Source organism: Centroberyx affinis, unplaced genomic scaffold (assembly GCF_046629955.1).
Source record: "Centroberyx affinis isolate AG114_WGS23_722 - 3 ecotype Tasmania unplaced genomic scaffold, CSIRO-AGI_Caff_v1 ptg001575l_1, whole genome shotgun sequence".
In the NCBI taxonomy this organism is placed as follows: Eukaryota; Metazoa; Chordata; class Actinopteri; order Beryciformes; family Berycidae; genus Centroberyx; species Centroberyx affinis.
In genome coordinates this window covers 122,119-149,838 of record NW_027280025.1, presented here as the reverse complement: position 1 = coordinate 149,838, position 27,720 = coordinate 122,119, and the positions used below count along the sequence as shown (strand labels likewise).

Genomic DNA, 27,720 nt, shown 5'->3' with positions numbered 1-27,720 from the left:
ACAAATTAATTTGTAGTTTGTGGTAAACTTTAGACAAATATTTGAAGTTAATTGTGATGGTTACTGCTGCATTTCTGTATGGTTAGGTTAGCCCTCTTTGAAACCACATGGGGGCAGTGTTTACCTTGGTAGCGTTCTCTGTTTCTGTCCTACCGCTCTCATCTGGGCTTTGGACTTGAAAGCCTTATTAATGGAAACTGAAGTAACATTGCTGGTTCATGAAGGCTAAAAGAAGAATAATTCTATGAAGACTGGCTAGTTTATATTCTGTGCACTTTTACTTAAACACTTGAGCTATTCAATATATCCTCCCCTCGTCTGTCTGGAGCCAAAGCTCATCCCATCCTGCAACGCTTACAACAAAACAAGAGCTCGCCTGATACAAAGCTCCCCTTCTTTCCTGAGCAATCACAGGGTCCTGTCACATCACTCCCAGCGCAGGACAATGCACTTCCTAAATGGTGAAAGGAAATCCTACCTAGATTGCAGTTGAATGAGGTGGTAGTGTGGACGGGGGGGGGGGGAGTGGGTCGATTCACTTAAATGGGAAAAGATGCTAGTCATTTGGTGTAGTCTTGCAGGGGCCATCACTCATCTAAAAAGGACTGAGAGAGTGCTCTGTGTCTGTATGGTATCTATTCAGTCATTCATCCCGCCAACTGCTGTCCCTCTGCTGGCTGCCCTCTGCGTCACCCTCAGTAGACAAGTCAACTAGGCTTTTCTCGCCATGTCAGGGGGAAAGCCGACCTGCCTGTGCCTGGAGCCTCCCAATAGCCCTTATCTATTAGGATAGGGAACTGTCACTGAAGCCATCTCATTCACAACGGCTTCTACGCCTTCACCGGCATGTAGAGCCTTTGAACAGTATTCAGAGGCATCCTCCAGATGTGTAAATACATAATGTTTGTGTGTGTACATTTAAAAAAAAAAAAAAAAAAAAAGGTTTAAGAGTTCAATTTGTGTAATACATTGTGTGAGGCATGCAATTAATCAGTTTCAAGTCATTTAATCAAACTGCTAAATCATCAAACTTTAGATGATCTAGTTTTTGAACCTTAAAGAGAATACAAGATTGTCAAATATAACCAATTACATACAGAAATACCTACATATTTGCTTGAACTAAATGTGATTAAACTGGGTGGCAAAGTACTCAAAAATGTACTATCAACTACTACAGTATACTTTAATAAACTTACATAGATATGTAAAACGCCTTACTCTGAAAAATAAACATTTGATACATTTTCTTAGCAAAATAAATTAAATATTCATGACTCAATTTGAATATAAATGACTACAGCTTCATAAATTGTGTTTGGATAGGGTTGCAGTCCAAAATACTCATCATTTTCTGGTCATTGATAAGGGTATTGTTGGAAAACATTTAGCTAAACATGCTACTGACTAGTGGTGGAAACCTAAACAAACGTTTGGTTGATAATGAAGACCAATTCTACAGTTAACATGGAAACAATTCTCCCATCCCTTGCAGTCTTCGGCAAGGTTTGCGTACCTCAAAAAAAGGCTAACTTAAGCATACTAGTCTATTTCATACCAGTATTAACAGAGGGACAAAAGTCCGGGATGGAGACGGGTAAGGTAAAGGATAGTGGTCAGCGTTAAATGTCTGTGCATTCCAAACATCATGTAACGTTAACAAACAAAAGGACTACCTGAGTAGGAGCATAAAACCAGCCCTTTTGTAAATCTTCAGTACCATTTTCATCATCATGACCAGGCAAAAACATACAGAGCCTCAGCTCTACAACAACTGACAGTGAAGGGTAAAACTAACCTCCATTTTTCAACTACACCTCAAGTAGAAATGGGAAAATGGCAAAACTTACTAACAAGAAAGACCTTCTTTCAGTTAGCCTGAATAGCTGCAATTAAACACACACTGCAGAATTCCTTGGCCTTTTTGTATTAAGTGCACAACCAGGATTAATGGATTTTAGTGGTGTGAGCATTTGACAGGTAAAAAAAGCACCAAATATGGCAGTTAGCATGTAATAACCCACGTTTTGAATCACTGACCACTGATATGTTTATCACAAGACTGTGCATACACACTCCCAACAATGTCCAGCTATAAGAAGAGTTTGGCACAGGTTAAGTAACAGTCTGAAGAGCAATGCCAGGTGAATATCACTGAATAGCAGTTCTTGGATGTTCGGTCCACAGCTCATTGTCCCTTTGAGGTGCTGGAGCAGTTACGGGGGTATTTGGCACTAAGGCTAACACTGAAAATGAATGTGTTGATGCTGATGTATTTTCCCGTCCACGTGGGAGTGAGTGTGTGTGTGAATGTCAGTGTAGATTTTGGGGTAGATTTTGGTGGGGAGGGTTGACCCCCCCTGGCTGAGGAGGAGCTGCTGCTGCGCTAGGTACTCCTCATAGTTTATGGAGCTCATGCAGTCTTTCTCCGGGCTGGAGGAGGTGGAGGACGGGGCCGCACAGCCCCTGTCCCGCTCTCGGTAGGGCATCCGGTGGGAGCTCTGCAGTACCTGCGCCGCCGCCGCCGGGGCGCTGGGAGGGGAACAGTGCTTTTTACTCTGGCAGAACCACAGCAGCACTGTGCCGAAGATGAACACCATTCCAGCAGGGATGCCAATGATGACGGGCCAGGGGAGGGAGTTGGAGGCTGGTGCAAATATGGGGGTGATGGGAGGCTTGGTGTCTGCAAAAGATGAGGAACAGAAAGGGAAAGATCAAAACAAGTTAACTCTTACATCTTACATCTGTTGCATACACTGCATGTTATGAAGATTAAGTGTTATTCTCTCTTCTTAATTAAATTGGAAATTATGAATTATGAATGGAAAAACTAAAATGCCCAGCCCAAAGAAAAAGGATGGTTGAAAACAGCTTGTAAGGCTACTGAATTTAAAATTTTCAGGTCTCTTTAATTCCTTATTTAGGACAATTGTGGTGCTCACAGTACGTATAAAAAGAACACAAAGAACAACAACAATAAAAAAGAATTACCCTAAAATAACAAGACAAAGACGCCAGACAATGGACATCTGGCATATGGTGTTATAACAAACTGACGGACCAAATTCTTGTCAAAGCTGTTCATTTGCGAATCTACAGTATGTGTACAATGTCAGCTAGTACTGCGGGAGTGATATCCTATAAGAAGACCTTCCCCAGGCCCAGGCCTCACCTGGCAGCACAGTGAGGAAGGCGCTGCGGAAGCTGTAGCCCATGGTGTTCGCGCCTAAACAGATGTACATGCCAGCGTCCTCCTCCTTGGCGCGGGTAATGAGTAGCTTGTTGAGGTAGGAGCCGTCGGGCCGCGACCACACCTCCCCCGTGGGCAGCACCACAAACCGGTGGTCCCCCACCTCGATGGTGGAGTTGTAGCGGCTTTCCTCGTTAGACTCCACGCGTTTGAGCCACTGAATGACCGGCTTAACGTCGCTCCTCACTTTGCACTGGAACGAGGTGGTGCCTCCATAGTCCACTGTCGTGTTGACTGGGTGAGTGCCCGTTAAAATAGGCTTGGAGTTTGTTCTCTCTGCGTAGACACACAAAGAAAAGCTGTCAAGACACACACATGCATCTTCTGACAGGACAGACCTTCTGCACATACAACAGGTCTTAGTTGTCCATACTGTTATTAGCCTCAGGCTTATAACTTATAATTGACAGAGAGGGAGAAATACCACATGTAACACAAGAAGTATGTGTGATTAGTTTCCTCTCTCTCTGTGCTCCTGGTTGTACAGCACACATTTCTCATGGGAAGGGGGAGCTGGGGGTCTGGCAGACAGCTGGGCTTTAATCAGCTCCAGATTGGGCGGAGGGTCTCTGGGTTGAACAGCCCCCCCCCTCCCGAACACCAGAACACAAGCCCTCACTCTCAGGCCTGCTTCCTCAATATGCTTCTCATATACATGATTACACGAGCACATTCATCCATGGAGCAGGGGTATGAGTAAGACCTGGTGATCAAAATCAGAAGTCGGGAGTAGGTAGATCAGAGGGAGGATCTTTAAAAGGTTACGGCTCTTCCTCGGTCAAAACCAGATCCACCATTACAGTGATTACACTCGCACTGTGTTAATGCAGACCATTTTGATCTCCCGCTACGACGTCCAATAAGACATCACAAAAATGATCCACAAAAACAGCAGTAAGCACTTAATTTAATTCACTTTACCTCATTTATTAGCACTGAAATATTTCACAGCTCAGCCTCTCTGTGGGATACTCACGTATGACCTCAACTTTGTACGTGGCGTTGATCTCCCCTGCACGGTTGGAGACCCTGCAGGTGTATCTGCCGCTGTGCTCCGGCGTCAGGTTCTTCAGACTCAGAGTCCACTTCTTCTGACGGCCCTCGCCGACCTCCCGCTCCGTCAGCGGCCTGTCGTCCTTCAGCCACACGATCTCTGGCCGAGGATTTCCACTGGCTGTGCATTTGAGCCGCACTGAGCTGCCCACGGGCCGAGCTATCACCCTCTTCCTCATCTTAGCAGGCTGGGTGAAGCGGGGACGCACTTTGGGGAAAGGAGGACAAAATGTTTAGAGTTACTTTTCAAAGGATACCTGGGAATTGCAGGGGTTGTGATAATGTGATAATGAGTTGAATATACCTAAATTATAAGGAAATCATGAATCTTTATGATATAAATTCATAGTTTACATCATGGTAAGTAGTATCAAACTGATGTAAGCTATGTGAAGATGGGGTCTTTTAAGGAGAAATGCATCAGTTAATCCTTAAATCAATGCGTTTCTGCATTTTCTGAAAATATACTTATATAATATACTGTAATTATTTGGCTTATGGCGATCACCGATTGGAGGTGAGTTTACCCACCTTTTTATTTATCACTACATCAATTGATTGCATGATAACACAACTCCTACCTAGTTTTCCTGATAGTCCATCGGGGCCCAACTCGGACTCTGCTCCATCTGCTGCCCCTGGTCCGGCCTTATCAGAACCAGAGTCATCTGTTGACACAGCAGGAAAACAGTTGGTCACTGGAGGGCTAAACAGAATGTCAAGGTGTTCGTTCTCTAGATAAACAAAAGAAAAATTGCATCACAGAATTCAAACTGGTGTAAAAATGATGGAGTTGCTGTGCTTAATCAGCAGGCAGTGACGGCCTTAGAAGTTTTAAAGAAGGGTGATGACAGAGGTAATCCGATTATAGTTTCAGTTGTAGTAAAGACTTCTGTGGCCATTTGGGCTAATATCAAATATTAATATAAAACTTGCAGATCAGATGGTAAACACCTTCTGAGATAGCACAGAAACAGACAGATTACAGAAAGTGCCCTATGTACATTTCATGACTATTTATTTAATTTGAAGGGTTATATAATTTAGTATTAGTCACATGCTCCTTAAATTACTATAAATCCATTCCTCAATCAACAATATCAAGTGCAGAGTACAGTGTTGTTTTATATTGATATTTCTAAAGCCTGTATTAACTTTCCATTAGAATTCAGTCCTTTTGGGTTTTGACAACGTTTTTGACAACATCATGGACACAATACTTATGGCAAAGACACAAAGCCAAAAAGGCCCTGTAAAGTAGTCTTGGCTCTATCCGAGTAAATTTAGCATTTATAGATAGGCTCCTCTAAGCGGGGTGCATGCTAAGGTCATACACTGTAGCATTTGGAAGTAATATGATCAGTTTTCATAAGCCCAGTTCCAGGAGACAGCTGTGGAGTTTATGTCATTGGCTGACATCATGCAGTGGAGCTAAGACAGGGCTTAGAGAAAATATAATGAGTGAAACCTAATAGACGGTTTGTGATGCGTATCGACTTTGTGAGTTAAGCATTGATGAATTAATAAAGCGTATCGGATTCCTTGCCAATCCCTGCCGCGCTGTGCAATGACAGACATTAAGCATACAATTATGAAAGATCAGGCAAAGGAGAGCAGGGTGTTAAAAGATTTCACATGATACTACTGGGGTGTCACTTCACATTAGATATGGTACTCAAGTCATTCACAATATTTCTGACATTATTAAACATACCAACTATATACATTAGTGATTTATCCTTCTTGCTGGGGGACAGATACAGTTCATATTTGACATTTCATAAGTTACTGATAAAGTACTGAACTATGCCCAGATGTGTTAATAAAACCAACCAACAAGTTCTGTACCTCACATACTTCGTTTTGAATTAGAGTTCAGTGCAGCCTCAAGTTGAATTTCTCTAGATGCGGTTTGGCAGTTGATTCGCTCTCGCTGTTCGATTGGGTCAGGTAGAGAGACCAGATGTGACTTCTAACCCCCTAGTCCTGCCGCCCTCCAAGTCCCCCCAAACCCCTCAAAGCTCTCTAGGGTTCTCCGGGCACAAACCCTCCATTGTCTGTCCCCTGCAGCACCAGGCCCAGCCATGATGTCATGGCTATTTGAAGGGCTTTAACTGGCCAACTATAATAACCCATTCCTTTAAAAAACAGCCTCCACTGGAAGAAATATTTCTCTGTTGCTCACTTGGGCTCTCCACATTCCTCCCGGTTCCTGAACCTCCCAATCCAAACAGAACATGGTCCCACACTGCCGGGGTTTTCTTTTTGACGTTTTTTTGGTTCCTGAATCTATTTCCTCTCTACTTTTTGGCGATTCCAGGGAACAATGGCGCCCTTTATGCATCTGTGCCGTTGCAACTATCCACTAGTTGCTATTGTCTTTACACAATGTTGGCTCACCAGACTGCAGACAGGGGGGAGGCAGGACATCTCATGGCTGCCGTATGATTGCTATTTTTGGAATACTGAAAAAACACAATTATCAATAAACGGAAAGGGACTAAGACGCCTCCATGTCAGGCCTTGCTGTGTCTCCTCCACATAAGAGGGACCTATCCATGTGTATCAAAAAGTTACTAAAAGCTGGGACTTATTATGGAACTCTGACCATCAAACAGAAGCCCTTACACATCGAGCAGTGGAATTGAAATGGAGGCTCATTATGCAAACGGAAATGCAATTACAGGAGTCATGACTCAAGCGTGTGCTTACGTATAGAAAATGCTCAAAGCGAAACTGTCATGTTGTTTAAAAAGCAATCAGCCTTCAACCATACAGCAGTCATCAGCGTGACTCCATTCATAGTCTCGCTACAGTGCTTTGGAGTCTGATGCCAACCAGCTCCCTTTTCATTCACAAATCCAGCCACAGGAAATGGGTCGCCACACTCCTCCACCGGCCTTGTGTGCCAGCTGAATCACAGGAAAAGGCCCCATGATTTTGGGGGTCACAATGAGCTCCAGATGTTGTTGGGGACATTCTAATGTCCAGGGAAAGTTATGCGTAGTGGCCTTGCATCACACTCTGGAAATCTCCAAACAGCTACCACATGTGATCAGTCACACATGGGGTGGTTTATGCAGCAGTTGGCCTAACATCTCCAGAGACGGGCAAAATGAAATGCGCACTGTGAGCGCCAACATATCCATGTAGAAATTACCAGTACCCCGAATCAACCCTGTAGTGTATCATCTGCATACACATAAACATTAAAATCCAATCCCATAAATGTTAATATGACAATCCCATGTTAATGCTGATATGATGCCTGCTCTAGTCGGAGCAGCTGAGGAGTGAGAGGTGCTATATGCATCAGGCAGGAGGGGAGGAGGGTGACTGGGAGGTGATGGGGCCAGTTGTCAGGAGACCACCCCAAACAGGGCCCAAACAGCCAGCTGGAGGGATTGAGGAGGCGCCATGTTGCACTGACTGACCAGATTCTTCAGATAGCTCAGGGGAGGACAGGCTGTCCGCTGGCAGATGGGGAGAGGGATATCTCTCCAGCCGCTGCGGAACCCCCCCCTCCTTACATCACCCTGCAAAACCCCTCACTCTCTCACTCTCCCTCTCTCACTCCATTCCTTCACCGTCTCTCTCCTGCTTGGCTTCTCTGCTGTACCTCGCCTCTCCTCTTTGGGTCCCAGGCGAGGTTTAAAAAATATGCTCTTCACTTCGGGCCTTCAACTTGAAAGGCTGCCAGGATTTTGTCGACCCCGCTCCCCTGAACGGCACTATAACTGACTGCAGTTGTTTCTCTTTCTTTTTCATTCTGTGATCCAGTAAAAATAATAAACTTGACATGATGGATACTGTATGTAGAGCTATGCTGGAAGTTACTCCTCATTTACAGCATTTCAAATAAATAATCCCTCTCCCTTGCTGTGTCTGAGCAACATAGCCGGTCAATACCAGTTACCTACATGCAACAAAATTAAAATGACTGACAATTAGCCGACTCAAGGTTAATGGAAAGAGTTGCTCATGATAATTGCACACTATTTGGCTGTTTTAAGCTGCCAGTTCTCTCAGCCCATGACTTCAGTCCTGTAAGTATTTTGAAAATGAGGCTCCCCTAATCTTCATGGCAAAAAAGGTCCTCTGAATGCAGTGCACCCCTGATGGAACAATTATCTATAAAAACAAACATTATGGTGATGGCTGCCAGTCCCTGGCCGGGATGACGGACGAGAGGGCAGAAACGGGGGGGGGGGGGGGGGGGGGCTGTCTCTGTGGTCTTACAAAACAGAGGTGCAGAATGGCTGTTGAGAGGCTAGTGTTTGTCTGTCACGCACTCAGCACCACCAGAGGACAAGAAGGAAATGGAACAAACCAGATCAGGATTAAGAGGGAGGCCAAATGCTCTCTAGCTACCTCCATAAAGGGCAAAAACACCGCTGATAAAAATCTCATGGAACTATGCTTCTAAGAAAGACTCATGACTGAACTTCCAAAGGTTTTTTTTTTCCTAACGTACTCGCTGAGTGGGAGTAAAGCAACGCATGCAGTCAGGTTGAACTGATCTCCCAGCAATCCCTGCTAGCTTCATCACAGCGGTCTGAAATGGTTTTCACTGAAGTCTTCATTCTCACCCGGTCACGCTGCAGCAGAAGCCAAACCAGACAAATCATTTGTCACATAAACACACCGCAGGGAGAAAGTTGTTATCAATCATTGAGATAAATTGACCATGTGTGTTTGTGTGTCTGTCTGTGTGTGTGTGTGTGCATCATTCTTTATCTCCCAATTGTAAATCAAAACTTAAGTCAAAAAATACATTCAATATGCATGCATTTGGTATCACTGCAGAGACAAATATTTCCTTAAATAATCCTTCTCACATGTTAGAAGGGGAACCCTCCCCCCATTCCCTTGTTTATATTTGCTTATGCTTACATAAACTCTTTCTCAGTTTACGGTGACCTGTAAGAATGTCACAGCCAAAACTGTGAGCTAATTCCCACTCCTCGGTATCAGTAAAAATATAAAATATAAATAAAAACAAAATATAAAAACGTTAGGGAATCATAAAGTTACACAAAGGTGTAATAAATGTGTTTACATGAGATACACCGCTTCTGAGTTTAAGGCAGTCAAATGGAAAGTCAAATGGAGGTGTATATCTTTTGAGACTCAGCCGGTGTTATCTTATCCAGTACACTTTATTTCTTGGCGTCAGTATTCCACATATGTAGTCATGATATGTTACCGTTTACCCTGAAATGCCCAGATTAGGAAGAAACACTCTGTACTGTATTCAGAACACTACAGTCGTCATTAAAGACAATGTTAGTAAACAGCAAACCTGATATCAGCTGAGCTTGCTCTGTCCGTTTCATCTCTGCTTTGATGGAGAGCTGCAAATGTGTTCAAACTTGAATCAAACTTGATCTGCTGTCTCAACTCTGACTTTATTGTGTTTACTCACCACTGAAGTTTACCTGCCAACTCTTTTCCAACCTTGAAAGAATCTACATTTACTTTATGCAGTGGAAAATTAATAGATACAACCATCAAAAAGTGTAAATGCGTCAAGAATTGCAATAATATCTGATCAGGATCCCAAAAACAAATTAAAATGAACTATAAGGTCCCACCTGGCAGTGGTTTTGCCATTACATGACTCATGTTCCACCAACACGCATTCAGTGTATGTAATGTACAGAAAAAATATATTGAGAATCCCTTTGAAGTGCAAAACAGACACAGACATAGCCACAACTGACTTTCATAATATATGGCACAGCTGTAATGTGAACTTTGACATTACAGCTCGCTGGGTGTCTCTATCTCCAATCTTTCATTTCAGCTAAATCAGCAGATACCCTCTCTTTGAACTCATTGAGGGGGGGGCCCTAAAATAACTTTAGTCCACTCTAACTCATGAGCATACAGAGCTACTGTACTATAAGGAGCACAGTTTTCTGAAGTGCTCTGTGTTTTCCAGATCTGCCTGATTAAGGGTCTTCTTCTGAACCAAGGCAGCAGCAGAGAGGCTGTCACAAGACTAGGCTGCAACTCCTCCATCAGGCCCCTGGCCTCCCCTTCCCTCCCAGAGACTCTGGCCCTAATTAGGCATCTTAGAGTAATTAGACTAAACACAGCCTTCACGCTCCACTCCGCTCATTCATCATGCTCTGCTCTAGAGCGGAGGAAATGTACTGTACGCACACACGCACAAACACATACACACATGGAGAGAGCACGAGTAACACGCTCTTGTGCTGGGTGAAAAAATTTGGTCAAAGTTTGCTTAATCCTCCAGGTCCTGTTCAAGAGCTGTGTGAGACTTTGTAGACAAACCGCCACTATTACATTGAATGTGTTTCTTATTGCGGCGCTGCAGACCTCCTGCCTTTACTGAGTGTGGCCTAAGGAAAGGGAAGAACTTCAGATCCAACTGAGTCACAGAGGATGAAGTAGTATGAAACAATATCCCGTGCCGCTGTTGACTTTGGGCAGGGAGAGGTAGGGGCCGTAACACATACAATAGATGAGAGGATCAACCACTAACCCCTCCGTAAATCCACTTGTTTTAGACCTTGACCTCCATGAGGGATGCTGTCTTTTAACATCTGAAACGTGGCAAGATTTGCGATTGCGGGGAAGTGTTACAAATTGGACATTAAAACGTTTCCGTTGTGGACGATGATGTGGTCTGACTCACCGCCATGGTCTCTGGTCAGAGTTACTGGACAGGTGACTTCACTTTTTATAGATGCTAAATTGAGCTTAACTTTTTAACAAGTATTATTTTTATTAGCCTCGATGATCTCATCAGAAGGACCCGCAGAGCAACAGATTACACAAACAATTTAATTATACCAGTTGATATGACGCACACACACACACACACACCTCCATCTGCACTTACCAATGACGATGAGGGTGTAGTTGATGTTAACGCTACCAAAGCCGTTGGTGGCTTTGCAGATATAGGTCCCCGTGTCCTCCGCCTCCACCTCCTTGATCTTCAGGCCCAGGCGGAGAATACGGAAACGGATCCAGCCGCTGTGGATGTTGCGTCCGTCCTTGGTCCACATGACGAGGGGGGGAGGGTCTCCTTCCACGGGGCATGGCAGCTTGATGGCGCTCCCCAGCCGGGCGGTCTGTCTGTGAGCCACCTTCTCAGCCACCCGCGGAGGACCTGGAGAAACACACACCGCAACAATGGTGGATTCAGGTTGAGCAGCCATATTGAATTAATACAGTTTCAAAAAGGAACACATCAAATCATATGGCTGAATCTGCAGCCTACAATGGGTTTTTGAGGCCAATACTGATATTTTTAGATGTTATTCATTGTTTTTATTTGACCATTTTCATTCCAAAAAACTAGCAGTATTCAGTGTTTCCCCAGGATATTATTCTTGTCAGGGTGGAAAATCCTCTGAATCAACATTTAGACCATGTGACACTAAAACACTCGATTGAAACCCAGACTAGTGAAATTCTTTTAGGTGGGTTGGCAGCTCCTTCAGGCATGGTGAACCATCCTGCCTATTCAGTGGTAGGGGAAACTCTGGGAAACATTAAGCCTTTCAATGAAGAATTAATTTATGAAAAAAACATAACTGAATAATTAAATTAATACATAAAATGTGCAAAGAAAATCACATTTTATTGAAGCTTTTACAGGTTTTTTCTGCAGCTGTGGAACCGCCATCATATCGGCTCTGGACAACACTGACTCTGATGTTCAATATGTAATAAAAGGCCAGTATCCGCTCAATGTATCAGTAGAACAGTATATCAGTCTAACCTTGTCCTACAACATCCAAAATATTGAATTAGCCTCTAAATTGAGTGGGTTTACTGACCAACTGATACTGACATGGTAAAAGCATGGGATATAATGGCACACACAGGCAAGCAACCTAGCTAACAAAAACTCACCCAGATCATTGAATGAAGTTACATCTATCTCTGAATTTCACTTCACTGACTCAAAATAACTTGGTTATGGGCAGATGGAATGAGATAGAGGCAATTTGTCATCCTTTTGTCTGATTACCCAGAAACGTTGAAACCAGATTGTAATAATTGGACAAGCCTTGTCATCCATTGCACAGAGAGGGTCAAATGTTCTGGCTCTGGTTTTGCGTAGCGTGCAAGAGATCAAAGCGATGAGGGGGGCGGGCCACAGTGAGACGGACAGCAGCCTGCTCTCCCTGCTCTTAATTGGCTCAGGTCTGCTCCCTCAGATCTAGTGAAGTGGAGCGGGCCGAAACGCCCTATGATGGTGTTAGAAGGCCTGCGCCGCTACTCACACTGAGCCTGGAGCACCAGCCATGAACTAACCCCCACCAAAAACTAAACAAAACCCCTGAATTACTGAGCAGACGAGACACTCTGAAGGGTAAGAGGAGAGGGGAAAGGGGGAGGGGGGGGGGGGGGGGGGGGGTGCAACCAAACCCTATAGCTACAACAGCCCTCAAAAGTACACAGAGCGCAGCCTGTGTCTCAGAACAAATGGTCAGTCTGGTAGCAGTAAAAACAATGGGGAGGGTAAATACACATGGCCTCTCTCAACACACACACACACACAGAGTCACATTCCTTTGGCGCATTTCACACATATGGTAAACAAGAACTTCATTATATTGATGGGGTAGAGTGTGGGGGAGGGTAACTCAGGTAACTCCATCTGGCCATTTTATTCATCACATTGCCAACAGATGTGTCTCAACTGCAGGTATCTGGACTGGTCTGGGAACCTCAGCTAGTCTGATACTACAAGAGCTGAACTTATATAAACTCATATATTCTGTGGGACTCAAAAATAATGTCCTTAAATCATGATGCACTCCCAGCGTCATTCCATACACCCAGAAAACAAACCTTGTGAGTGTTAAATCCCTCCCTTTGTCTCTCTCTTTCTCTTACACACACACACAGTGTTCAGAGTTTTCCTTCCTCTCTGTGGATGGCCTTTCCTGGTCCACAGCATGCACAGGAAATTGGAAGTGTCACTGTTTATGTCTGCGGGGAAAACGTGACCGCAGTCTTTTTGGCTGTTGTCAGCTGGCCCATATCTCGCTCCTCTGCTACCAGGAGAGCAGAACAGAGGCGCTCACTGTTCGTTTCTGCACTGCAGACTCTGCTTAGGACCACAAACAGGTCACAGCTCTGGCTTGGTGCTGGGCTCATATGGACCGAGTTGATCCTGAAAGACCCAACCGCCTACTGAAAACATAAATACGTTTCTGCCAACTCCTGAAGAAAGAGGGTGCAGTTATCTCCTCTGATATATCTTCACAACATAGTCCACAAGCCACTTAACCAAGTGCTCCTATTGGATTACAGACGTAATGGAGGAGAGTGACATGTTATACAAAAGACAAGGCCCGATTCATGCCAAAGGTCTAGCTGCAGCTAAGCGTCAAAATGTATTGACCCAACATAGGTGCTGCCTCTGCCAAACAAAGCTTTCTAAAAGCCATGGACATTTCTTGAGTATAATATAACTCTTGAGAAAATAACAAGAGAGAGGGGAAAATTTGAATGGTGTTTTTAAATAGAAAAATACATTACTGTGCAAATGTCTCTGCAGTGCTGTTCTGAGAGCACTCAGGACCACTCCAGCTCCTGAGCTTTGGGCTTAATAAACTGGGGGCTTTGGCGGCTGCACCAAGTGCGTGGAATGTGCAACAAATGATTTCCTCCCTCCGTCTCCGCTCTTAAAAAAACCTTTTGAAGTTCTTTTGAAAAACAAGGCATGGAGAGGTGCTGAAATCAAGGCCATCGTCTGAATAACTTAATAAGTATTTGTGCTGTCTGCATGACCACCATCCTTTCTTCAATAGGGACCCTCCTCCTCCTCCTCCTCCTCCTCCTCTCCTTCTCAAGGACAGGTTCTCTTAACCTTGGAGTTGAAAGCTCAGAAACCACAGAGCCCCTCTGTGGGAAATCACACTCTGAGAATAATTCTGGGAATATTGCCTTATCAACTTGATACAGATATGCAGTTAAAGACTTCCGGATGCAATACGCAATCACACCTAGAGCTGCAACGATTAATCGATTAGTTGTCAACTATTAAATTAATCGCAAACTATTTTGATAATCGATTAATCTGTAAAATAAGTCAAAATTCTCTGATTCCAGCTCCTTAAATGTGAATATTTTCTAGTTTCTTTACTCCTCTATGACAGTAAACTGAATATCTTTGGGTTGTGGACAAAACAAGACATTTAAGGACGTCATCTTGGGCTTTGGGAAACACTGATCGACATTTTTCACCATTTTCTGACATTTTATATACCAAACAACTAATCGATTAATCAAGAAAATAATCGACAGATTAATCGACAATGAAAATAATCGTTAGTTGCAGCCCTAATCACACCATACAAGAAAGTAAAATCTACTGTAGCAGTACTTTACTTCTCCATGTTGTTTTACTTCCAGGCTTCTGAGGCTCTCTCCCGTTTGCTGAACTAAGCATTACCTTCTCCTACAGAGGCCATGATGAATGGGAATCTGGCAGATTTATGACAAACTGCTGAGCATTTCAGAATGTTTACTCAAATTGTTAGAATTGTTAGCTCCCCTGCAAATGGAAAATGATACACATGACCATATGGGCTTTCCCGTATTGCAGCGTTGGTGCGGGTCCTTATTTTAGCCAAGCTCCATGTGTGAATGGAATCTTTCATAGCGCAGGAAGAGGAGGAGGCGGCCTGGCGACTCACAGAATTAGCTCTGTTTTTCTTTGCTCAATTTGGTGATGGATTATTTTAAGAGAAAGGGGCACATTCAACAAGGGGCATTCTTGTGATTCAGAGTAAATATAGCCATTTTACAAACCGTTCTAAGCGGGTTAACGAACTGTTGATCTGACATGCAGGCATCCATGAAGATAAATACATTAGGAAATGTCAGAATGCAAATGAAAGAGAAAGAGGAACACACACAAAAATTCAGAAAAGACTACAAAGGCTGCCAGGTTTAAGCAATGTTCAGATGTGCTGGCACCTCGCTCATCATTTATTTTCTCTTTTTTACAAAACACCTGTGGATTTGTAATGATGTGTACATGCATTTTTCCCTCCATACAAAGTGCTTTGGTCTTTCTAGTCATTGCAAACACGTCAATAAAGGGTTGGCTTGTCTGCTGACAGGCGCTCCAATAGAGAACACCTGGATCTCAACCAACCACAATGAGAACGACTTGATGATGCACGCAACGCAGTCTGCCCAACGCAGGACACGGCTATTCAAACAACACTATAAACATCTACTCATGAAAAAGATTTCGTCCTTAATCTCTAGCCAAATGTGAGATTTTCTTGTACATCAACAGCCCTTTACACGCCATCAGACCGTAGTGATTCATTACTTATGTAAACACTGATCTGGGAAAATTTGTTTTCAATATGTAGTATTTACATAAAGAATTACAGACAGGGAGAGTGATGGAAGTTGGAGAAAGCTTGCTCCTACTCAGCAGCACTGGTGTGTTAGTTCAGCAGACTGTACAAGAGCAGACAGACAGACAGACGAGCCCGACTCTCTCTACACAGACAGCCCAGCAGCGTAAGGGAGGAAGGAACTGGAGTTTAATGGACCCTGCGCTTCCAGGGAAATATCCTATCATGCATCTCTTAAAACCTCAGGGGCACTTTTATAATACAAGCCAACTAAATGGATGGCAAAAAAAAAGCGGCCTTGCATGGGACGCAGCTACAGTTCAAGGAAGGCGACGCGGAGGAGGAGGAAAAAAAATGACACAGAAAAAACTACATGAAAGCTAAAGAAACCAAATCCAGGGCCAGTGACTTCACTTGAGACTTGAGGGGTTGGGTGAAGGGGAAAGGTGAGGCAGTCACCATGGCTTGGGGAGTGTGTGAAAGGCCAGTGCTTCTGTTCAGAGACCACTGTTGCGCCGGGCTATACATTTCACAAGCAGAGATAAAAATCGCCCAGAGAGAGAGAGAGAGAGAGAGAGAGAGAGAGAGAGAGAGAGAGAGTGAGAGAGACACCCTGGCAATTCAAGAACGGAGGCCAGGTGAGAGCGAGGGAGGGGGGCAGTGACAGGGTGAAAGGGGAAGACAGAGAGAGAGGGAGAGAGAGAGAGAGAGAGAGAGGATAGGTGGAGTGGTGGAGGCTGTTCTGACAGCAGCGGGGCAGCGGAGGGTAAAGAATGCCGTCTTTTCTTACCCCTCCAGACGTCCTGCCCAGCAACTTCACCCAGTGTGGTAATCAATACCTGTTATTTTCCCCTCTCGGCTTTCCAATCAATAGATAAGACCGGGGTAAGACCAGCCAGGACAATGGCTCTTTCTTCGGCACCATCTGATGTGGGCTGAATAGCAACTGCTTCAGTGGTGGGAATGGTAGAGGAGTAGCTATTGGGTGACATGAGAGACCATGGAGACTAGAGAAACAGCGAGGAGGGGGGGTATAATAAAAAGAAAGGGGTAAAGAGAATGAGATGCTCCAGTCAATCTATCTGATTAATGCAGAATCACAGGAATATTGCTGCCGGGGCCTCAGCGCTGAAAGCAAAGCTGCCTCTCTCGCTTATTATGACGAACATCAGTGAATCTGCCTCTACTTCCTTTCTTAATGGCCCCAGAACAACAGGCTCCTGCCGACTCCATCAAAAGAACAGGAAAAAAACAGAGAGAAATTACTCCAGCGTCATAAAGCTTCTGGCAACATCTCCATCACGCGGCCTACCTTTAACAGGCCCTACTGTGGAGCCTTTGAACTCTAAGCTGCTATATTTCATTAGACTTGACTGCCGTCTCCCAGGCCCAGCTGCCTCGGCATGAGGAAAGGTGCGTGTGTGTGTGTGAGTGCAAGTGTGTGCGCATGTGTGTGTGTTTTTGTAGCAGCCTCCACAGACCGCCGTCTATGGCTATAGTGCAACACAGGTCCAGGCTCCACCCACAGCATTGAGTTAGACACACAGTACGTATATAACAGTCTCCCAATGTATCAGGTCAATATTGACCTTTTAGTAAAAATTGGACATCAGGCAGTCCTCCTTGTCCTCCTCTGATATTATAGATATGATGATTACTTGATTATATTTTTATTGTATTGATCAATACTTCACTGGTTAAGCATGGGAATCCCTTAACCTGAATTGATTATAATGCAACATTTTGATCAAATTCCACACATGTATGTACAATGTATCATGACTATTATTGTTATCATTATTATTATCATTATTATTATTATTATTATTGCTGTTTCAGAGTTTTTTCCACCCTGCAAAGAGTAAAATTGTTTTTTGGAGAATAAAAATGTTTTTTGGCATTGATTTTTTGGCATGAAAATGACCAAATTTAATGATATTGCTTATTGGTACAATATTGGCTATCCGCTATTGGCCTTCAAAAACCCATATAGATCAAACCCAATGACAATCCTATCATCCTGTCTGAAGGATTATATCAACTGCATTAAAGCACGAGAACATTTGTGAGCTTTCAACTTACAGATCTTAAAAAATGTGATGTTAGGATACACAGAAATTACTGTTATAATGTACTAGCATATTAGATATACAATGACAAATTAATATTCTCAGTATATAGAAAACACACTGATTTAATGACATCATTTTTGTGCCCATCTGAGTCTGTAATTCGCTGGCCTTGCCCTATCATAAAGACTGCACAGTGAGTGGCACTCTAGTCGCTTTATCTCACTCCATTAGGCTAAGGCATGGTGCACACACAGGGGCCGAGTGTGGCTTAGGGCCATTTATCAGGGAGGAGGTAACAGGAGGGAGGGAGAGAAAGGCAAGATAGGACGGCAGACAGGGAGGAGAAGAGAGAGAGAGAGAGAGAGGTGTTAGGGAAGGGGAGCTAGAGGACAGAGGGAACGCACATAGAAAAAGCGAGCCAATGGAGGAGAAGTAGGGTGAGGGTTAAAGAGAGGAGGGTTGATTTAGAGAGTGGCAGGGAGCAGAGGCTAAGATGGCAGAGAGGCCTCCTTTAACACACAGCTCATAAGGAGAGGAGGGCTGGGGGAGTGAAGGGGATTAGGTGGGCCCAGGCGGCAGTAACCAGGAATCTCAACAATCTCACACCCCACTCCCTGGCTTGGGCTCAGCCTCAGCCACATGACACAGTCAAACAGGCCTCTCTCTCTCTCTCTCTCTCTCTCTCTCTCTCTCTCTCTCTCTCTCTCTCTCTCTGTCTCTCTCTGTGTCTCTAGAGTGTGTGTGGTGTACAGAGCGGGGCACACATGAGCACCTGTTTACTGCCGTCCTTCTAATATGTTTGGAGATGGACTGAAGGCTTGGCACTAAATGGGACATTGTGGGAACACTCGCACATGCACGGCTGCTCTCGCCCGCCTGCCTGTGCTCGCTCTCTCTCTCTCTCTCTCACACACACAGACATACAGAAACATGAGTTTAGAGGCAAACAATACAGAAACTCATTAATCTGCATGTCATTTTAGTCCACCTGCCTTACATACCACAGTGTGTTAAAGATTAAACCCCTTACTTTATTTAACCACACGTTCCGTCCTCCAGAGGATGCTTGTTTGACAGCCTGTTACTCCTACTATCTACACTGCTCCCTCTTCACTGCAAGATCTTTATTCTTCGTTGTTTCATGGGCCTCTGTCAGTCAGCAGAGCGGGCTGTCTGTGCATCCTGCCACTCCCTGCACCCCCCCCCCCCCCACCCCACCCCCCCTTCCTCCTCTGACTCCCCTGCATTCCAACCCAATGCAAGGGAAACTAACTATCCAACCTGCATTCAGCTGATTGTGTGTTGACACAGTCGGAGTCCAGCCTGGAGGTGTGCAATGGGATACAGATGTCGTATTAAGTAGTCACCATTGCTTGGCGTTGGTCTGATGTTCTACTGACTGGCAGGCAAGCATAAAGACTGTAAACAAGGCCATTCTGAGCCAGACATGCTGTCACCAGCAGACCAGTATGTGTGTGTATGTCTATGACTCTGTGTCTGTGTGTGTGTGTGTGTGTGTGTGTGTGTGTGTGTGTGTGTTGTGGTCACACAGAGCCCAAGTCACATCTGTGCGATGATGCCCTAGCCTAGTATGAGCGCTCCTCCATTCTCTGCCTCCAGGAACCCTACACCGCCGTACAGTCTGAGGATCGGCCAATCTCCATGACACTGGGAAGCGCTTTACACCAGCGCCTTTGTCAACAAGGTCTTTTCAGGAGAGAGCCAATGACAGAATGTGATGTAGCAGGAGTGTTTGGGCAGAATGGGGCGATTCAGGCAGGAACAGGCGGGAGGGAGGGCACAGGCTGGGAGGAGAGGGGGTGAGGGAGACAGAGAAAGCGGGTGAGACACAGAGACGAGACAGAGCGGGGAAAGGGGGAGAAGCAGAGGGAGACAGACGGAGGGGGTGGAGGAGCTGGTGACAATCCAGGAATATTGTCTGAAATCAATCTGTCATCGTGGAGCTGTTGAGCCTGTCATTACGATGTGGTACTCGCCCTTTCACAGTGACAATTTGTTCAGCGCTTTCCCAGTTCACCTTACTGCTCAGTTGCACAGAGGTCACTGCCCTCTATCCATCTCTGTCTGCCAGTCTGTCTGTCTCTGCCGCTCTCTCTCTTTCCCTATCTCCTTCGGTGCAACTTGCAGGTAAAGTTATACAGTCCTTTGATGACCTGCACAATGACCTGAACAAGGAGTTGATGAACAGAACAGAGGTATTGTTCTAATTGTAGCGGTATTTATACGCATGTACAGCATAATTATGGAAACAGTACATATAAAAAGAACAGTACGTTTAGCTAATAGTCAAACTTGATACAGAATAACTCTGAATCATAATAAGCAGTCCCCCAGTCTGCCAAACCTCTAACTCCAAGTGCATCCAGGCTAGAGCTCGATCCAAGGCCCAAACTCACATCCCTCTGCATGAGGAAATCAAATCAGTTTCACTGCATGGTGCAGAATTCCAGTCTGGGATAGCAGTAGCCCTGCTATAAAATATGACAGATTATACTCTCTGCTTCTGAAATGATTTTTCCTCCCATGTCCCGTTCCACTCTTCAAGTCAAAGCGGGGACACATTTTTCCATTCATTACAGATGCAACGGGTCCCCTTGAACTAAAATTCAGGCCCTCCTTGCCTCTGCTCCGCTGTTGCGAGAGATTGGTACTGAAAATGAGTAGAAATAAATTCCATCATGACAGCCTTACACTACTCGCATGAAAAATTCCCATTTTGACGTACTGTGACTAGCGATCACCCGAACCAGACCCTTTATAACCTCAATCAATAGGGACAATGCACAGAAGAATTTCCAAGCTCTGTCAAAAGAATTCCTAATGAAAAACAAAGTGGAAGTGAAAAAGCCAGAAAGCCATGTGGGGTCTCATTGAAGCTCATCGGAGGTGAACTGAAAGAGGGGGGCAAAGGTGGGGGGTGGAAACTGGAAGGAGGGTCCGGGGTGTGTGTTGGTGGCAGCGGAGGCCTCATTCAGACCTCGTTATCCCAGCCGTCCCCTGGCTCGGCTTTCTTCAGGCCCAGCCAGCCATCGCTGTTGCCACCATAACTTTCAATCAACCTTTTAACTGCAGAACAAAACACATGGAAGGGGGAGGCAGTAGATGGGGTTGGGGTGTGTGGAGGGGTGGAGGGGGTGGAGGCAGTGGGGGGTTTGTCAGGACATCAAGTGATTTCTAATGAAACCCTCAGAGAAAAGAGGAGGTGTGAGAGGAAATCAGGAGAAAAACAGAAACCAGAGAAAACATTCATAATCCTTTGTTACTCAGCACTGTACTGATGTATTATGGTACTATTATGGTACTATCGTATTACAAAGATGACTAACACCTTTATACAACGCACAGAGAGACAACTGCCAACCAAAAGCATAAACAGCGGTAAATAACAGAATGTCTTGGTGACTGGAGGCACGCAGAAGGTGCAAAGTAAGAGAAACTGAGAGAAGACATTCATCTTCAAATTATATGCAACAGGTACCCGAGTGATTTGGTATTCTGATAAGCAAGGATGAGACTGCAGCAGCCTACATTCAAGCAGGTTGTGGCAAGTACGGCAAATAAGAGCACAAGACAGGCCAGATAATATTTCTGCAGTTTAAATCATCCCTTTATTCACCAACACCACAATGACAACTCCTTAACTTGCCCAAACCTGCTTAGTCCAAGCAACATCCAAAAGTCCATCATCAAGTAAATATAGCCATGGTTACTCTTGAGGGAAAAAAGGGAAGAGAAAGCTAATCCGTCATGGCGCATAGCCTGCTATACATACTGTGTTTCCTTTACAACATGGCTCAATACCAAGGAAGGAAGAAGGGGCAAAAGATGGAGATCAACCCAAGAGTAAGAAGAAAAGACATGGATGGAGAGGCAGAGAGAGAGAGAGCAGGGAAAAGAAGAATGAAGGGAAGGGCAGAGTGGGAGAGAACGAGAGGATGGGAGTTCTGACTTCTGCCCCGTCCGCAGCTGTATGCCGACCCCAGGTCCCAACCATAAATCCACATGTTAAAATCTACAGGAAAACAAGACAGGCTTCTCCTGTTGAGGGGTGAAAGAGGGGTGCAATTGGATTCTCATCATTTCACTTACCAAGTGACTGAGTGAACAGCTGTGGAACACAAAACGGAGGAGGGGAGGGGGGGGAAACGGTCGGGAGGGGGAAGGAGGTCTCTCCACAACTTGGCTCCTCAAAAGAAAAAGAGAAAACAGAGCAGGGCAGAGCGGGAGTGGAGAAATGAAGGAGGCTTAGAAAGAAGGGTTGCGCAAGACAAACACTTCCCACTGTGGAGCTGAAATGTTATTGTAAGGTCACTTGTAAGGTTCCAGCGAGGCGGCCCCTCACCCCCACCTTCTACAGGCTCACTTCCAACAGCTAAGGCCCTTCTCTCTGGCCAAGGGTGTAACACAGCAGCCCTACCTTGGCTTCCACAGACACACTGCGGCCCAGTGCGAATGCATCGCATGACGACCTTGAGCCTGAAAGGTGTCCGGTATCATCACATTATAATTTAATGTCGAACAGCTGTCGATTAACCAATATTTGCTATTCGTAAGTCTGGTAAACTGTGCAAGTCAAACCGAGGAAGCAGCACATAAAGTTGATTATCATCTGAATGGTGACGGACTGACAGCTCTGTGGCACTTTGTGAGGGGCTCTATGGGTTTTGCGAAGGTTAACAGGGGCAAAAGGAATTCTATTTGACTGAACCCAAAGCCATTCAGCCAGCAGGAAGAGTGTGTGTGGTCTGAAACCACATCCAGAGCCAACTGCCCAAACAAACTAATGAGTATTGTATACAGACAGACCTTCATATTATTCAGTCAGATTTTCCAAAAATCCTCCTCTACGCATCCCAGCATTAGCATACAGCTGAAAGTGGCAAACACTGAAAACAGACAATGGCTTGTTGAAATTCCACATGAATGCTAACTGAAGTGGCCATTAAACTCGGTCAATGAGGGAGTGTTGCTCTCAGGGATTATATGACCCTGCTTAAGTAAACACCAACTGACCTCCATTATGACTACTTATCACAGCTTCCCTCCTCACTACAACCCTTTCCTTTCTTTCCCCTGTGAGGGGTGAAGTTTGACACATTCCTCTCCCCGAATGTTTCCTCCAACTTTCATAGACCTGATGGGGTCAGCAGTGTGCGCTGATAGATGGGGAACGTGCATTGTTGCGGCGGTCGCAGCGGTATTACCGTGGCAGAAGAAGAAGGAACATGGCAACAAGAATATTATTTCCACCTGGTTGTAGTAGAGATGTAGTTGGAGAGGGAATAGTTGCTGTTATACCTCTGAGGTTTCCAAATTGCCCTGTGCTCCATGGATGTCTCATTATCATGACTTTTCTCAGGGCAATTTCAGACTGCTTAATAAAACACACACATATATTCAGACGCACACAAAAAAACGCTGCTCATTCACTCTCATAACTTCTTCTCACGCACCTCTAAACGGCAGCGCCTCAGTAAAGTGAGTCCCTCGTTTGCAGTGTACTCTAATAGATGGCAAATAAGCCCAGTCTACAGGGATGAGGAGTGTTTAAAATTAATTACTGCTGCCATGTCCAACCTGGGGGACCACTGCACATAATAATCCATCCATTGTTCTCTGCAAATGGACCCAGACTTCATAAATAGGGGGCTACGGAGAGCTGAGAAAGGCCGGGTGGGAGTAAAGGTCAGCTCATGCCTTGTTTTAACGACAGCACATTAACTTAATTCACTTCCTTCAACTTTACACTGGTAATAAATGGGAGGAAATGCAGAGAGAGGCAGGGAAAAGAGAAGGGGGACGTGTGTGAGGGGGACGGCAGGCAGCGCTGGTTGTCTGGTCATAAACTGGTTTGGGAAACGCAGCAGCAGCGTCACAGACAGAGATCGGAGTGTGCTGTATGGAGCAGGCACACCGCTCAGAGTTGAAGCAGAAGGCAGAAAGCTGTTTGTTCCTGCAGAGAAATGACTTCCATTGAGTTGTGTGTTTTTTGGTAAAAGTAACATGAAACTGATTTTATTTCTAATATCTAAATCGAGCATTGCAGCTATTAAAGTGCGGCTTAAGCAAGGATGATAAAAAAAAGTATGTTTTAATAGCAGCACTGCCTGACTTTCTCTATACAGCTCTCTCTGTTTTTCTCTCTCCCTGTGCCCTCTCCCCCAGTCTCACCGGATTGGCCCGTGTGCCAGAACACCACTGCGTTATACCTTCTTACTATTCGGGCCCTATTTAAAAAATAAGAGGACTTTGGGGCATTTGGTTACTGAGAAACTAGCCTCATTATGTTTAAAGGAAATGGAAAACTGTCTGGAAGCCAAATGGCCTTGTGATTTTAAAGGCCCTTGGCATACAATTTATCTCATAGTACCGTCTTGTTATGAAACCATGATGTAACTCTGCTATAAAATGTATATTTTCCAAAGGGGTTACAGAGCAGTTTGTATGCTCTAAATTTCTCCAGATGGCTCCAGAGGTGTAGAAAAGTAAACATGTGCCTGGCGTTAAAAACGTATTAAACGGATTCACATACATGCCCAAAAACACCGGCTTTTGTCTTTAGACCAAAAAAAGACACAACTGCATCTGATGTAATACCTGCATGTTTGTAATTAAAATGCATCAAAACAGTGCCGTTCAGTGTGTGTGTGTGTGTGTGTGTGTGTGTGTGTGCGTGTGTGTTTGTGTTTGTTTCTAGCACGTCTCGTTCATTGTTAGTCCTGGTACATAACAGAGACACCTTGTGCGTCTGTTACTCTCCCAGGGTGCCGTTCTGCAGAGCACACAGCAGGTCCATATGTCCGGCCCGCTGCATTCCTCCTTTAGTGGAGCCCAGTGGTCCCCTGGCCTGTCACCACATTAGAGGCTCTGCTGGGACAGATCACCGAGCACCTCCTCCAGCTGCTGGGGGTGCTGGAGCACCAGAGGGGGAGGAAGTGTGGGGGTCCTAGGGGGTCTCAAGACATAATACTTGCTCAGCCAGTTGTAGGAGGCTTTACAGTGTAGAAAAGGAGGCTCCAGATGTGTGTGTGTGTGTGTGTGTGTGTGGCAGGAGGACAGGGGGGCGTTAGGGTCAGATGTGATGTGATGACTGACAGCAACAGCCTTGAAATTGTTCACCCTAACTTACTGTCCTCTCAGGTGCATTTGTTGAAATGCTTAGATAACGGCAGTAAAATAACACTTCCAGTGCAGTTTTACTATTTCACACATAAGTCAAAGGGGCCCGTGCTTTATAATTTCATTTGCATTTGTCAAAGATGTCATCATACATTGTTAAATTTTATAGGGACAGTTTTACAGCTTTGTTGGCCTCAGCGTCTCCATAAAAGCACAAGTCTCTAGTCAGAACCACTGACTGTATTTCACAGGATGTCAGAGTCAAGCTGTTGTATTTGGATTATAACGTAGACCTTGCTGTGTCATCACTTCTTCTGGGCAAACTCTTGAATATTTATACTTCATGCACTGTCAAATCAAAGTATCATTCAATAACATCTTACTTGGACTGTCTGCCAGCGACATATCTGTTGATGTGTCTGTCTGTCCATCTGCAACTGCTTTCAGAGAGAAACTATGAAAAACAGGCCACATATTCCTCTTGTTTTCTGCGATTAAATCAGTCTAGAGCCACACAGATCCACCATCCATCTGATGAGACGGACTATTTACTCTCCACCGTTGGATTCCCCTGTTGGGTTTCTCCTCCTCTGACATCTGTTCATCTGTAAACATACATAATTGCCTGTCTAATCTTATTTAGCCTTCACGTCTTGTTTACTTTTGGTTTATCCGTGCCGTGAAGGCACGGCTGCCACGCTGTGAATGAGGCATTGTCTGCAGACCCACAGATCTAATCTCCCCCTCTAAACCGCTGCCAACCCCCACCTGCCCCTCCACCACAAGCCCTGATAGCCACATGCAGGTATTGTACCTATCAGACGCCTCTTGAATTCACTACCATGCTGAGTAAGAGAATACAGAGAGAGCTATAGAGCCTGCTTGTTTTCCCAGTGAGAGGTCTTCCAGGGAAATCTGTCTGGCTTTCAGATTTCTCTCATTAAACCTGAAATTTGTTTTCAAATATTGCCTTGGCCTTTCACTCAAGGAACTGGATTGCATCAGACAGGTTTCGGCAGTCAGTGATGGCGGATGAAATCATAGAAATTGCCCAGACAGTTATTCATGACCTGTTGACAAGCTCATTGCAAGTTGTCTTTGTAATACAAAGTATTGATACTGGCACAATAAACACTGCTGTGAATTGTGGTCAAACTAAGGTTCCCCCTCTCCCCTCACTCTTTCGGTCACTCATGAGCATGCACACGCACACGCACACACACACACACACACACATATATACACACACAGGCTGATGTGAGACAGTCCCTGGGCCAACCCCGGGAGAGCTGGACTCTAACACTGACCTGTGTTCTTTCACCCTGGGAAGCTGATGGATATGTTTGTTTGGCTTAGCTGCAGTGAATGCACACACAGTCTCTCTCTCTCTCACACACACACACACACACGGCCATGACTGGGTATGGGTTGGCTTGCCCTCTCTCATTCCCCTCTGTTGATTTTGGGCTCTGTTTAGAGAGTATTTTTTTCTAGTTTTTAGTTTTTCCTTCTCTTACTTCTCAGTGCGAAGACGTTAGAGCCAACTGAGATTTTCTTCATGCTCACAACAAACCACAGCCCGTCGACTTAACTTATACTAAGCAATGAATCCGGTAGGCCTACTACATGCAAGATTTAGACATGCTATCTTATCACAGCAAAAAACAAGAGATAGCAAAGAAAGAAAGAAAGAAATGGGGGTTATAAAGATTTGTCCTCACCTCGTGCGCAGTCAGTCAGCAAAACAGCCTCAAAGATGAGCAGCACAATCTTCAGGACTCCCATCCTGACCAAAGACAACTTCATGTTCCCCAAATCTAAAAGACACGTGGTCAAAATGACACACTGTAAATTCACATAGCAGGACTCGCACCAATCCATGGGGAATAATGCTGGGCTATCAAATTATTTAGAAGGGGGAAAAAAACACATGTTCTCCAAGTCACTTCTACATACAGGGCCGATGTTTGAAAAGTTATTTCTCGCCTCTATGAAATATATACATATATATAATATTATCTATGTCCTACACAAAAAATATATAGGATAACTGCAGTGCCTATGGCAGGATATATAATATATCTTAAGTTGACCTCAGTGGTTCCCAAACTGGGGTCCATGGACCTCTGGGGGTCCTTAAGAGGGTTCCAATGGATCCCCAGCAAAATGAGGAATAACTTAATTTCAGTATTACTGCATTCACTAGAAGATAAAAGGTTCCTCTCTCTCCAGCTACAGTACATACAGACAACATTAGCCTTCTCAGGAGACAAACCTATATCAAACTGGGGTCTAAAGTGCTTCTACTCGGGGTCCTTGCCATAAAAAAAGTTTAGGAAGTCCTGTTTTATCTCATAGTAAAATTACTTATGTAGGCTAACTGTCCAATAGGCTAGTCTAGGCCGGGGATAGCAAAGTTTACATGAAAACGTTTATGTTGCCTGGTTATCTTGGCTGTGCTTACAGTAAAAAAAAAAATCACTGCTGCTACTCACTCGTAGCTTGACTGTGCATGCAAATAAATCAATAAAATATATTTTTAAAAAGCTGAAAAGGCCTTCTATTAATATGTCGATACCATACCTGAATATTCAATGAATGAAGTCAACCTTGTATCAACCTCTTGACAGAAATGCGTTTAGCTAAAGTCCGTGGAGAGTCCATGAATCAAGTGACAGTGGCCGAGTTTTCACCGACCTCTTCCACACGAGCACGCGCTTGCCTCTGAAATAACTAGCGAATTCAAGTGGAAAATAAAACTACTCACGTCCATTAATCACATTAAAAGTCCCATATGCTAATTTTAATACAGAACAGCCCCACTCCAGTCCGTGCG

The 27,720-nt window shown here is 44.7% G+C and overlaps 1 protein-coding gene across 2 annotated transcripts; it reads right to left on the bottom strand.

The window, feature by feature from the left end:
- Positions 1-1,000: 1,000 nt before the first annotated feature.
- LOC139650957 (fibroblast growth factor receptor-like 1) lies at positions 1,001-27,720 on the bottom strand. 2 transcript variants are annotated; one of them, XM_071527770.1, is made up of 7 exons: positions 27,468-27,720; positions 26,606-26,701; positions 11,175-11,447; positions 4,885-4,971; positions 4,227-4,511; positions 3,173-3,526; positions 1,001-2,683 (listed from the first exon to the last, which is right to left on the bottom strand). In XM_071527770.1, exons 2-7 carry the CDS (start codon positions 26,688-26,690, stop codon positions 2,241-2,243), a joined length of 1,527 nt encoding a protein of 508 aa, XP_071383871.1. In that variant the 5' UTR covers positions 26,691-26,701; positions 27,468-27,720; the 3' UTR covers positions 1,001-2,240. The 2 variants fall into 2 exon arrangements, with proteins under 2 accessions (XP_071383871.1, XP_071383872.1); XM_071527771.1 differs by having other exon boundaries at positions 27,652-27,696.